The 12,393-nt window shown below is 40.2% G+C and overlaps 1 protein-coding gene across 2 annotated transcripts in view; it reads left to right on the forward strand.

Moving 5' to 3' along the window:
• The first annotated feature begins 5,699 nt into the window (after positions 1–5,699).
• Positions 5,700–12,393, forward strand: part of UBR2 (ubiquitin protein ligase E3 component n-recognin 2) — a 47,086-nt gene continuing 40,392 nt past the window's right edge. For both annotated transcript variants that reach the window (XM_065751492.1, XM_065751429.1), the window contains exons 1-3: positions 5,700–5,818; positions 9,581–9,840; positions 11,467–11,545. In XM_065751492.1, the coding sequence (XP_065607564.1) occupies positions 5,741–5,818; positions 9,581–9,840; positions 11,467–11,545 (417 nt within the window). In that variant the 5' untranslated portion in view covers positions 5,700–5,740. The remainder of the gene's footprint in view (positions 5,819–9,580; positions 9,841–11,466; positions 11,546–12,393) is intronic.

The following is a 12,393-nucleotide window of genomic DNA, read 5'->3' on the forward strand; positions in this document are numbered from 1 at the left end:
AGCCAAGGACTCTTCCCCCAGCAGCTGGGTATCAGTTCACATCTACATCTGCTGAGAGCAAGCAATGTCATTGCAGGTCACCATCCTAGAGTCCAGCTCTTCCTGACACCAAGCAGCTCCTCCAAAGTGTGAGGGTTTAGGGCCTTGTGAGAGGGGGAGAAAAATGGTCTACTTCCAAGAGGACCTCTGCTTGTCACCCATGCCTTGGCCAAGCCTGCTTCTCTCCTTCATCATCCTTTCCTCATGCCCAAGACGCTTTCTGCTACTTCCAGGAATTTCACAACACACTTCTAACAACTGCCTCGTTCCAAAAATGCCTTGAATTTTCCTAGGAGCAGTCACTAAACAGTTAAAGCCTGATTTGAGAAGAAAAAAAAAAAGTGAAGTCGGACTGCTCCTCCATCCCCACCGCCCACACCCTTCCGGTTGCAGACTGGAGCGAGTGGGAGCCGGCAGGGCTCGGCGTGGAAGCTGCAGAAGAGGACTTCTGCGCTGCCTGTGCAGTGCATTGCCACCTAGTGCTGCAGTGAGGAAAAGCAAGATCTAGCTTCAGCTCAAGGCTGTGCCTTGCCGGGGGGTCACCGGAGTGGTCGCGAAGCTCCTCTTCTGGTGAGGAAGTGGGCAGCACTTGGGCTCTTACAGCCTGCGCTTAATCCTCATCTCTCTTCTGGCCCACCTACCTCACTGCATCCTGTTCCTGTTAGTACAGATTAAAGTCTCAACTTTGCAATGCACTTCTTTGCCTGGCAGCTGACACTAAAATCACGACTGCTCTCTTTAATACAGAGATTTTACGTCTGCTCCCAAGAAGCAGAGCGCACAGTTGCACTCCATGCAGGTGGCTACAGTCTACTTCCTACAACTTAATCACTTGCTGCAACACAGTTGGCAGAAGCTCAAGAATAATTGAGTCTGTTCAAGATTGAAAAATAGGTAGACCCTATGAAAGAAAGGCTGACTAGGGAGGAGATTGCAACATAAGCCTGCATGTTCACAAGTGTCAGATAATGAGCTTGGGAAAGGGCGTTAGCTACAGCAAAAATTTCAAGTGGTACTTGCATCTTCCTACGTGTCAAAGTTGACCACCAGTGAGCCACAAACACAGGCTATTAGCACAAGCTCAGGGTCTGTTTGTGTTACTGATATATCTAAATTCACACTAGCAGGATTCTGATTTTACAGTGAAAACAAGTGAGATGAGGCACATTCTGGTGTGTGTGTGTGTGTATGTGCGTGTGTATTTCTTCCTTGTGTTAATTTTTCCCCCCGTGTGTAACTCATTAATTAACCACTGTCTTCACTCCCCCAAAACCTCTCTTCTTCAGAGGCCGGCATTTTAACTCACCAGCTTGAATTCTATACAGTTGACACATTACACTGCAGAAAGCAGCAAAATTATCATGGATTGAATTTGCAGTGTATTTTTTCTAAGACACTGCGTGACAAGAATAAATCATGTTGTCATTCTGACATGCTACATTAATGAAGATGCACACCCTCCTGCCCTACCCTCTTGCTGGATGTTAAGTGAAAACCTTTTGCTGTCTTTTTTCTTCGTTTTCACTGTGGAGAAAGCTTTCCCCTTCTTCACATCATTTTGCCTAGCAATACTGCTGTTGCCTAATGCAATAAAAATCAGTTATGTAACTGCCTTTGCTAGACTTGCACAGGGGGAAGATGGACACAGTATCTTTATGCTTTCATCTGTGCCTTCTTTTCACTGCTACTATGCTACATATTCTGGTTTTGACATTTTTTAACCTTTTTCATGTGTAAACTATATATGCCTATAATTCTAAGATCATGCAAAGAAGGGAAAATAAATAAGCTGATTTGTGACTAAAAGAGCTGATATTCTAACATTATTGCTGCAAAAGAACAAAGCATTGCCTGCAGTTTGCCAGATAGTATTTTTAATACTCTGATTTTGAAGCAAATTCTTAAAATAACCTGTGTTTGCAGATTACTGTGTGCTCTTTTGTTCTGAATAATGTCTTGCTTAGTGAACTATGTCTTATCAATCCACCAAGTACTGGGTGTCATTGTTCACCTCATTCAGAATTCATCTTTTAATTAACATTATCACAGGAAAAATTCTATTCTGGTCAGCATAATTTGTCATTGGAATCAGCAGTACAGAAATAAAAGAATTACTATCTGAATTTATCTGGAGACAATGTAGGAGATGGTGACTACAAACCTACCTCATCCAGCACTGAAGAGGAAGGGATGGAATGGTAATGATAATGGCTTAAAAAATCACATTTCCAGTGTAAAAATTACTACTTCGGTTGTCATGTAAGTAAACTGTCCTATCAAAATTACTTTTATTACAAATATCTGAATCTTAGATACATACTTTATTTGGTAAAAATGATAGCTGGCTTAGGAAAGATTCAGGAGAGAAATGTTTTTGCAAGGTTGTAGCGTTAGATATAGATATGTAATATCAGCCTTATGCAGCAAAATGCTGATCATTTTGTTTAATAGATAAACTTTGTGCATACAGACATAAATGTTTTTAAATTGTCTTGTTTTTTGGAAAAGAATTGTAGCAGAAGGAGGACCTTTTACAGTGAACAGAACACATTTCTGAATCCTCTCAGGACCCTTTCTAATAATTGCCAGAAGACTCCTTTGATGTGGGGAAAAATAAATACCATTTTGTTTAAGTTTGCAGGGAAACATCTGTCCCTGCAGTCTAGATATGCAATAGTTTTATATTTGCATTCAAACTGATACAGTTATGCTTAACCAACTGCATTTAAGTGAATGTGCCAGCAAGCCAGATAATTTAAATTTCTCCAGCATCCCTTTATCTTATAATTTCATCCATTCCTATGCTCAAACATTGTGAAAGACCCTCCAACTGACCCTAAAGATGAACACGTACCAACAGTATTCAGCCAAGAAGCCCATTTCTGTAACCAGAGCACCTCTTTGGAGGATGGTGTACTGAGGCTCTTCTTGAGCATCTTCAAAAGGATGGCTCTTCAAAATAGCTAGACATCAGCTTGGCTGCTACTGGTAGCTTCTCTTATGTTTGTGTCAAGAGATGGTCTTCTTCCATACCTCTAGTGTGGAAAATCCTGTTTCATGAGTAGCTCTTAAATAGTTTTTAGTTAGGAACCACCAGTCCCCACTGCCAGGATTAATGCTTATTCAGTTATGCCATTTACATTGTTTTTAATGGATACAGCATTTATTACAAATAATGGGACCTAACTGAAGGAATTGGCCCCAGTCAAAGTGACATTCAAATTCTGATTTGTGCATTTTTTTTCCCTTTGGTTGATTGATTTGGTTTGACTTGTTGGTTTGTTTATTTATTTATTATTTGTGGTAAAGGGAAGCAGATGCTTAAACAGGCAGAAGATGAAAAAGAGACAGATGATGCTTTCATCTTTCACAACCACCACCTATTGCATTGTATGAACTATGTTATTTGTTGGGAGCAAGGTGAAACAGAGACATAACAGTTGGAGCAGGAAAATGCTCTGAAGATTTAATATTAGCCTGGCTGAAAGATTATATTCTATAGATTTATTTTCTTCAATTTCTATCTCATAATAGACCTGATATGAGTTAGGCTTTTTGGCAGAAGATAGAGGTGGTATGTATCCTCAGCTTTAACTATTGTTCTTGAATTTGAATAATAACTTCTATTATGAAGTTAATGACAGGGACAAAAAGTTATGAAATATTCTATATAGAATATTAGCTGTTACAGTCATATTGAAATAATGCCTTTACAGTCTACTTTCTGTTTGGGCCTCACACCTTTCTGGGCAAAATAAGATGCCTTTCACATTACTAAACCCCAGGATTTTCCTGTCATTTTCTACACAACTTGCAGGAGAAACCATTAAATCACAGCTTTCTTTCACCTTCTGCCTTCTTGCAAAGATGTCTCATCTTCTGTATTCCTTAGGCATCAACAGCACATGAATAAGAAGCAGTGTGGGCTTTGCCGATCTTCTGAGGAATAGATAATTATTTTCTGTATTCTAAGAACAATCATTCAAGAAGTGTCAAGCAATTTAAAAAGAAATACAGTAGGAAGATGTACTCTGCACATAGTAAGGGTACAATCAGATAAAAGGAAATTAAGCTTATTCCTAGAATGTTAGAAGGTTAAATTAATATTCTAAATACAATTAATATTCTAAATCTTGCTATAATTTTCTCATGGCACTGGCTAAAAGCATCTTTTTTTCTCAGTTCTTGCCATCAGTTTTTTCAGCTGTGTATATTCCCTCCATCATAAAGGTCATCAAAACTCCCAAACAGAGTATATAAGTAAATGTGACAATTTATAAACCCCCGAGATTTGAAAAATAAGTGCTTACATAGTCTGAATAACGTGTGAGCGTGCACTGCTGCCCCCTGATGCAAAGAGCATTAAATCTGTTCAGGAGGAGCCATGCAACAGCATGCAGCCCACCTTCTTTCTTTTATTAATATATAGCTGTAGATGCATTTGTCACTGTTTGGACAGATAAGGAGATAATGTACCTCTATTGAGTAACTCAATATTTAAATTAGTGGTTGAGAGGAGCATGGGGGAAGGAATAAGAATGAAGTGAGACATGAAAGTGAAAAACCAACTCTGCACATGCACTATGAGAATGTCCAAAAATTGTTAGGGAATATGAGGTGCTAACTGGAACTCACTTTTAATATATAGTTTTATTATAGTTTTATTGTAAATTAGGCCCCTTTGGCAATGACAACATGTATGGCCATCTCCAGCTAGTACTTCAGATAATTATACCTCTGTATTTCTCTCTCCTGTCTGTTTATTCACCTCTTGTGCATTGTGTACATTCAGAGGAGAAGAGAGAAGGGTGATGAGGCATGGGAACAGGTTGCCTAGAGAGGTGCTGGATGCCCCATTGCTGGAGACACTCAAGGTCAGGCTGGGGGGACTCTGAGCACCCTGATCCGCTGCAGGTATCCCTGTTCAGTACAGGGGTGTTGGACTGGATGACCTGGAAGAATCATCTCCAACTCAAATGATTGTTGGTGCTGGTTCCAGCACAGGTTTATGGCCACTGCTGGATGGAAACAGTGCCTAGCTTGCAAACAACACTTAGGTCCACACAGAAGTTTGTGACAGGGATACAGATGCTTTGCTCCAGTGTTGTGTGTGCAGTGTCAGGTGCATCTGCAGGCTGTAGTTACAGCCAGCACTCAGACAGGCCTGTGGGAACAACAGCGGCACTACAGGTTTGTAAGAAGCAGGGACGCTTATTAACTAAAATTAAATCGGCTTGCGGAGGATGTTTGTCGTTTTTGTCTGCGCTGACTTCTTTTTGTCAAATTGCAAACGTCAAGCCCTGATGTGAAGCTTCTAAACGTGGAGCAGCACTGCCGCTTGGGGGGTGCACGGCACCTCAGAGACTGCCCCAGTGAACGGCATGTATGGGTTCTGCAGGTTAGAACCTGCTCACACTGCTCTTATAGCCGTAGGCCGCTCACGGCCCTTAGAGATTGGCGTCTCTTCTCGCGTTCAGCTCCGGCTCACCCTGCCCGCCAGGACCCGGTCCCTGGGCTCCGTCTCCTAGGAGACGGGCGGGCTGGCGAGCAGGGAAGACTACAGCTCCCAGGCGCGGCGCGGCGCGGCGACGCAAGGCGCGGTGACTCACAGGGCGGAAATAGGTTCCCTGGCTGAGCGGCCGCCGGGTCCGGTTCCGGGTGCCGCTTCCGTGGCGGCGGCGCGGGGCGGGGCGGGTCGAAGATGGCGGCGGAGCTGGAGACGGAGGTGCAGGCCATTGACAAGAGCTTGCTGGAGTGTTCGGCCGAAGAGATCGCCGCGGTGAGAAGGGCGAGAAGCGCTTGCGCGGGGAAACGGCGCGGCTCGCGGAGTGGCCGTGAGGGCCGGGGCGTGCTTCGAACGGGGGCGAGCGGGGCCTTCGCGAGGCGGCGGCGCTCCTGCCCGGCTGTGACACGCTGCCGGAGCGCCCTGCGCGGAGGAGCCGGCTCCGCCCGTTGTCCTGTCCGCTCGGGTCGCCCCCAGCGCCCCGCAACGACCGGGACCGGCGGGAGGGGGCCGGGCGGCTTATCGCGCCGCTCCCGGACCTGCCTGCCGGCTCCCTGCCGCGTCCTCGGCAGTTCTACTTACACGGAGAGCTCCTCTGAGGGCAGTGGGGTGAGGAGGGCTGCTTCGAGCTCTGTCACAGCGTTCTGCCCCATCCCTGCCCGTGACTAAGAGATAATTGGGGTGAGAGCCTGTGCCAGCGTTCAGGTTTACTAGAATGAGAACCTTGTGGAGAACGTATTAATAAAGCGTAGACGCTAGATTGCTTGTGCATTTGAGGAGTTGGATATATGTGTTAAGTGTGTGTCCGTATGATAAGTCATGAAAGACCTGAGTTTCATTAGCTGCTTTCCAAAAGACCATGTTATAATTCAGGTTATTATCGTGGTGTATCTTCTTCGCAGGGAAAAGCTATGATTAAGGGGACAAATGTGTGTAGTTAGCTATATTGTATCTGTTTTAGCTCCACGGTGTGTATTCCTTCCCCTCAGTCCCCAAAATACCATGGAACGCTTCATAAAATAGCACAAACCAAGTCCTCACTGCTTTGCCTGTGTGAGCAGCAACTGCTTTTCTGGGTCACACTGGATAAACCAAAGACAAAGGTCCGCTAAGTGGATCGCTTTTACAGATTCATGTCCATTATAATTTACAGTTCAGAGCTCTAGCGCTGTCAGATTTACTATGTGCTAGCAATTAAGTGCTCCCGGTGCTGCCTGATTGTGTAAGTAAACACCGGGCTTGATTTTTAGCTCTGTTTTTCTCCAGCCTTTCTTAATGGTGTTACTTTGCTGACAGTACAATAGTAACAAAAGGAAGAACCGTCCAAAGTAACAGTTGCTACACTTCACAATTCAGTCTGTTCTTGAAACAATGTAACTATAAACTTTGGAAGAACAGTGATTAAAAAAAATACTGTTATCTGCAGTGTCACATTAACCAACAACACAGATATTTGGATTTTATTTAGCTATTACACAACTAGCAACACATAAATTAATGGAATTATGCTATCAAAAGCTGAAAGGTCTGAATTGTTTCGAGGCTTGTATTACAAGTTTTGTTCTCTAGTATCCCTTGCTTAAATAAGAATTTAAGAGGAGTTCTTGATGGACCACTAGATGCTCCCTTAAATAAGTGTTGTTTGGTTAGTGTTTCTTGGGTTCTTTGTTAGGACTGGCAAAAGTGGCTCTCTGAGGGAAAAGGAAGTGAGAAATACACATCACTTCTTAAAAACATCTCTTGGAGGAGTAGACCATTCTCTTTTCTTACATGCACTATAGGATAGAAGATTGGTGAAGAAGTCTTGCATAAATACAAATTATATTTGTTAAAGAATACATTCCAAAGTTTTGAGTAATTTTACAACACTTCATTTAGAATAGCAGCATAACCTTGATATGCATACATGTATATTGCACAACCGTATTTTGCATTGCCTTCCTGAAACTCTTGGAGTGACACTTGTCTCCATGTCCTAGTAGTCCATACCATCTTCCTTCTGCTTCTCTTTTAGCCAGGATCTGATACTCAGAACTGTCCGTGCAGTAATGTCTGTAGATCTGAATCCACAGAGAGATTTAGGTGTGATGACATTTAGCGTTGCCACACCTAACTTGCAGGCAATTACTCCCAGAATTTTGGGGATGGGAAAGCCATTTACTCACAAGATTTTTTTTCTGGCCAGGTATTTGTCTGAGCTTGCTTAAGTGTGGCTAATGCGCACTGTGTATTTTTCTAGACAGAAATTAGTAATGTACTACTAAAAGATTAATTATACTTTGCTGAGAAGAATGCAAGTATAATTACTAATATGTACTATGGAAAATCATCTGAAATGGTCTTGTTGAATAGTAATCATGAGACTAAGTCAGTTGCAGCGTGATTGTGTCATTCACGAACAATAGTAGATATTGGCACAAATGATGAAAGAAGAGGAAAATATTCATGAGATGGGGGAAAAAAATCAAATCCTTGGCAGTTAAACCTTTTTCTTTTCTCTCTTTCTTTACTTTTTTTTGTTTTTAAATCTCACTTTTGTCTGAATCTTTGAGGTAATGATGAGATTGTATATAAACTTTTTAGACAGGGCTTTTTAGTAACCCTTTCCCATGGACTGACTTGGAAAAAATCCTGGCTAAAAGTTCTGGCTTTGGTTATTAAAACAAGACCACAGCCAATCTACTAAATCTTTCTCTATTGATTTTAAGGACTCAAACCAAAGAAAAGGGAACTGAGAAAAGCATACTGTGAGCTGTATTGGCAAATAAGTTATGTATTTGAAGTTCTGCATTAGTAGAAGAAAAAGCAGTTTAGTAAATGAAAACGTTGCAGCATGTTAAAACTAAGAAAGCACAAACAAAAACAAAAGAACAACACAACCACCCTTAAATGGCCCACATGCTCTGCTCACTCTTCATATTGTGAAGTTACCACACAGCTGTGTTGTCTCAAACATAAGTTCTTAAGAGTGCATTGTAAATAATTGAGAGTTAATCAAGCTATAACATTTGATTGCTCAGACCATTTACTTTGGTATAATTAATTCTTGCTTATCATGTGCAGTTTCAGGTTGATTCTGAACTCTTTATCTGAAACTGCCTGGGGATATCTGATTGTCATATTTACAATGAGAAATGGCATGCAAAGGCTGTTTAGATCGTGCAGGATTTAATAAGGGCACACTTGCAGGATATACTCTTCCCAGTTTATTTACTCTAAAAGCCTTGCAGCCTTCATTTCTGATTTAGACCTTCATAAAAATGTAATGCACAAGGAATAATACTGAAGATTATTTTTACTTCTTAGTGTGTGTGTATGTTCAGGGGAGGAAAAAATCTGGGAAAGAGCTGTGATGTATTGAGGGATGAAAGTAGAGAAAGCAGTGAATTTCTCAGTGGGTTAAAGCACGTTCAGCAGTAAAATCTTTGTCAGCACAGATTGTTTTTTAATTGATTGACTAAAAAGAGTCATAGATCATTATGCTTGAAATAGCAATCAGATAAGTTATTTTGGTCATGGGAGAAACCCAAACTCGTTTATTTTCTTAGTTGGTTTGTTATAGTGAAATGAGAGCTGGACAGTTACCCAGTGCTGTGCTTGCCATTCTTCATTGGCTTTTTGTCTCTGCCTGCCTTTTTCCAACAGCAGACTTCTGCTGTGCCTCTGTGGCCCCAGCTGGCAGCATTTGTCTGCACTCCATATAAATACACTCCATATAAATACAGCCACCATACTGTAAAAGTCACTGCTAATGTTGGGACGTATCACTGGTGGTGAAAATGTTTAAAAATTTGGTCTCTTAGAAAAGAGTTCTTTTTGAAAGGAACTCAAATGCCAGAAGAATAAAATATGTAAACTAGTAAACAGGTGATGCCTTTCCTAATGTCCTTCTCATGCAGTCTTCTAGATTTAACACTTGTATTCTTGTAATGCTACTTCTGATTTGAAAGTTAGAAATAAAAAGCTTTCTGATGGGTAGAACCGTGGTTTTTTTTTATTAATGTGTGAATTGTTTACTGTTTCTTTTCTTTTTAAAAGAAATGGCTGCAAGCGAGTGAGCTTCAGAAGGAAGTATACCAGCATCTGGCCTACTATGTACCAAAAATTTACTGCAGGGGTCCTAACCCTGCCCCACAGAGTGAAGATGTGCTGGCACAACATGTGTTGCTGGTTCCAATGGAGTGGTATCTTTGTGGTGAACATCCTGCATTTGGTTTTCCAAAGCTCGAGCAAGCGAACAAGCCTTCCCATCTCTGTGGACGTGTTTTTAAAGTGGGAGAACCTACGTATTCTTGCAGGTAGTTCAAATTAGCATTTGGACCATTTCTGAGTTGTGAAGTCACAGAACAAGATTAGATGATAGAAATACATTGTCCTAGTGAAAATTCATTACCTCCAGTGCATTTTTAATGTAAACTTGCAGTTGTTTTTCATGACAGGTGTGACCAGCTGACAGTAACAAACTACACGTTTGTGAATGGAGAAATATTAATATGTTGTAGATTGTTTCCTGTACAAAAGAAATATAAGAATAAAAAAAGTAGTTCAGGTGAACTGTCAGGATGGTTTAAGAGCATTAATCAGAAATAAGTGGGCAGATGCATGTCATGTAATTCAAGTGTTTAATGTCAGAAATGTTTTAAGGCCTCTCAACCTGAAGTGGATGAGATTCAGCTGGGAGGTGTGTTAGATCTCTTCAACCTGGGAGGAAGCTCCTTCTCTCTTCTTAGACGTTCTAAGGTGCTTCCTTCACACCCTCAAACAAGGAAGGAGAAATGTAGGTAGTGAAGTAGAAAGGGGGACTATATTTGTAGTTACGAAGGAATTTGTATGGTTTCTTTGGATATTTTTTTTTGTGAAATGTGGCCCCCAAGAATTTAAAAAACAAACAAAAAGACCTCTTAAGTAGCATTTTAATTCAAGTCAAATTGCACTGAAGCCTAGAAAGTAAAATGTTAATGATTAAATGCTCTTCTTGGACTGATGAAAACTGTGGGAGTTCCGTTAAGTTGGGGTCAGAAGTACAGAATATTTTTGTGTTGCTGCTGTCAAAATGGAATCTCATCTTTCAATTAAGTACTGAACATATATGTAGAACTGTTACTGCTTTCTGTTGTATTTTAGCAATTTTCTTTGATTTACAGTTGGTATTGAGCAATGAGAGCTAAACTTCTCTGAGTTCATGAAAAATAAGTTGTTTCATGGAATTCTTGTTTTTAAAGTAACTGTCATAATATTCGTTCTCTTGGTGGTTATTTTTACACTGCAAAGTCTGAGTGCCTTAACCTCAAAGTGCCTTGAAATCAAATGCTTTATGTAAATTCATATATTTTCAGTGCTTTTTAGGGAGAGAGTTAAATGTAATGCATAATTGTATCATTCACTGTTTTAGCCCCTTCTGTCTAATATAGCAGTACTTTATTATGTCCTCCAGTCTTCTGGTTGAAGAAATTGCATTTTTAGACCTGCTTAGTGAGCTTGTAGGGCTAAACTTAGAAGTAAATCTAGCCTGCTAAGTGCTATCTTTCTTTCTGGTGTTTAGTAAAAGACAGATTCTTTCTCTGATAGCTGAAGATTGGTAGTGCTTGTACTCTGTACTTGAGAAAACTTGCTTGGGTTTATACTGTGTACCTGTCTGCACTGCATTTTGTAATTCATATTTTCACTTGCTTATATACTTGTCTCACCTCTTGGAAGACGGTGGCTATGTTACTCAAACAACATTTCTATAACCTCTTCTTTTTTGAGAATGTTTTTTGTACTTTCTTCCCCCACCATGGAACTTATCCCTTTTGTCTTAGAGTAGCATACACAGTCAGAAGGCTCGTATTGGTGATACTTTGAAATTATCTGTTGTAGAATGTGTAATTAAAGACTAAACATTGTTTAATGATGTGGGGTTTTTTTACTCCTGCTGTTTTTAGAGACTGTGCAGTTGACCCAACTTGTGTGTTGTGCATGGAGTGCTTTCTTGGAAGCATTCATAGAGAGCACCGATACAGGGTAAGAAAAATGGTAGAACATGTGATACAGTCATAAATATTTTTGTATGCGTGAGAAACTCCTTATTTATAGTTTTTGAAATGGTGTATATGTTCTTAGTGTTGAATACACATGAAGTTTTGAATTAAGTCTGTGCAGTAATATTACAGGAACTTCAGTGTTTTTATTTGAGTGTAAATTCTAAAGTTATTATTTTAAAATGTTGAGCAATTAAATTTTATGCACAATGGTTAACTTTACAAACGTGTGTTATTTTTAATGTGCCTTCTTCAGGGAGTTCTACAGCATCAGTCTTCATTTGCTTTGAACTTGATGTTTAACTATTTTTAGAAGGTATTGAAAAACCTTTATATTCAAAGTGTAAGCAAATGTTATTTCAGATATGTCTAATTTGGTTGATATTGTAGGATGTGCCTGTATGTATAGAATATACTTTTCTGCCACACGTAGCTGAATGAAGGGTTCTTGTATGAGTCATTTATTTGTTATTGTTTGAAGAGTATTACATTTATTAATTTGAGCTGATGTTTGCTTTCAAATCAAAGCTTATTAAAACTATATAACCATTGCAGTATTCATATACTGTTTACTATGCTTGTGAGGATTTGTAACATGAACAAATTATAAGTTTTGTCTGAGAACTCCAGGTATTATAACTAGCACGTCTGCACCTCACTATGTAATTGTGCTGTTTGGAGCAATAAAGCTTTGCTCAGATTAAAAATGTGAGAATCTAAAATAGGAAAGGTGGCATTACAGTTAATGAGTTCAGAAAAACTACACAGTGCAACTGTATTGCCATAAAGTAAGTTAATTCTACACAGCTTTGGAAAATAGAGATGTTGGAA

This window comes from Cyrtonyx montezumae, unplaced genomic scaffold (genome assembly GCF_038088225.1).
Source record: "Cyrtonyx montezumae isolate F1298 unplaced genomic scaffold, pur_monq_1.0 scaffold_0, whole genome shotgun sequence".
Classification (NCBI taxonomy): Eukaryota; Metazoa; Chordata; class Aves; order Galliformes; family Odontophoridae; genus Cyrtonyx; species Cyrtonyx montezumae.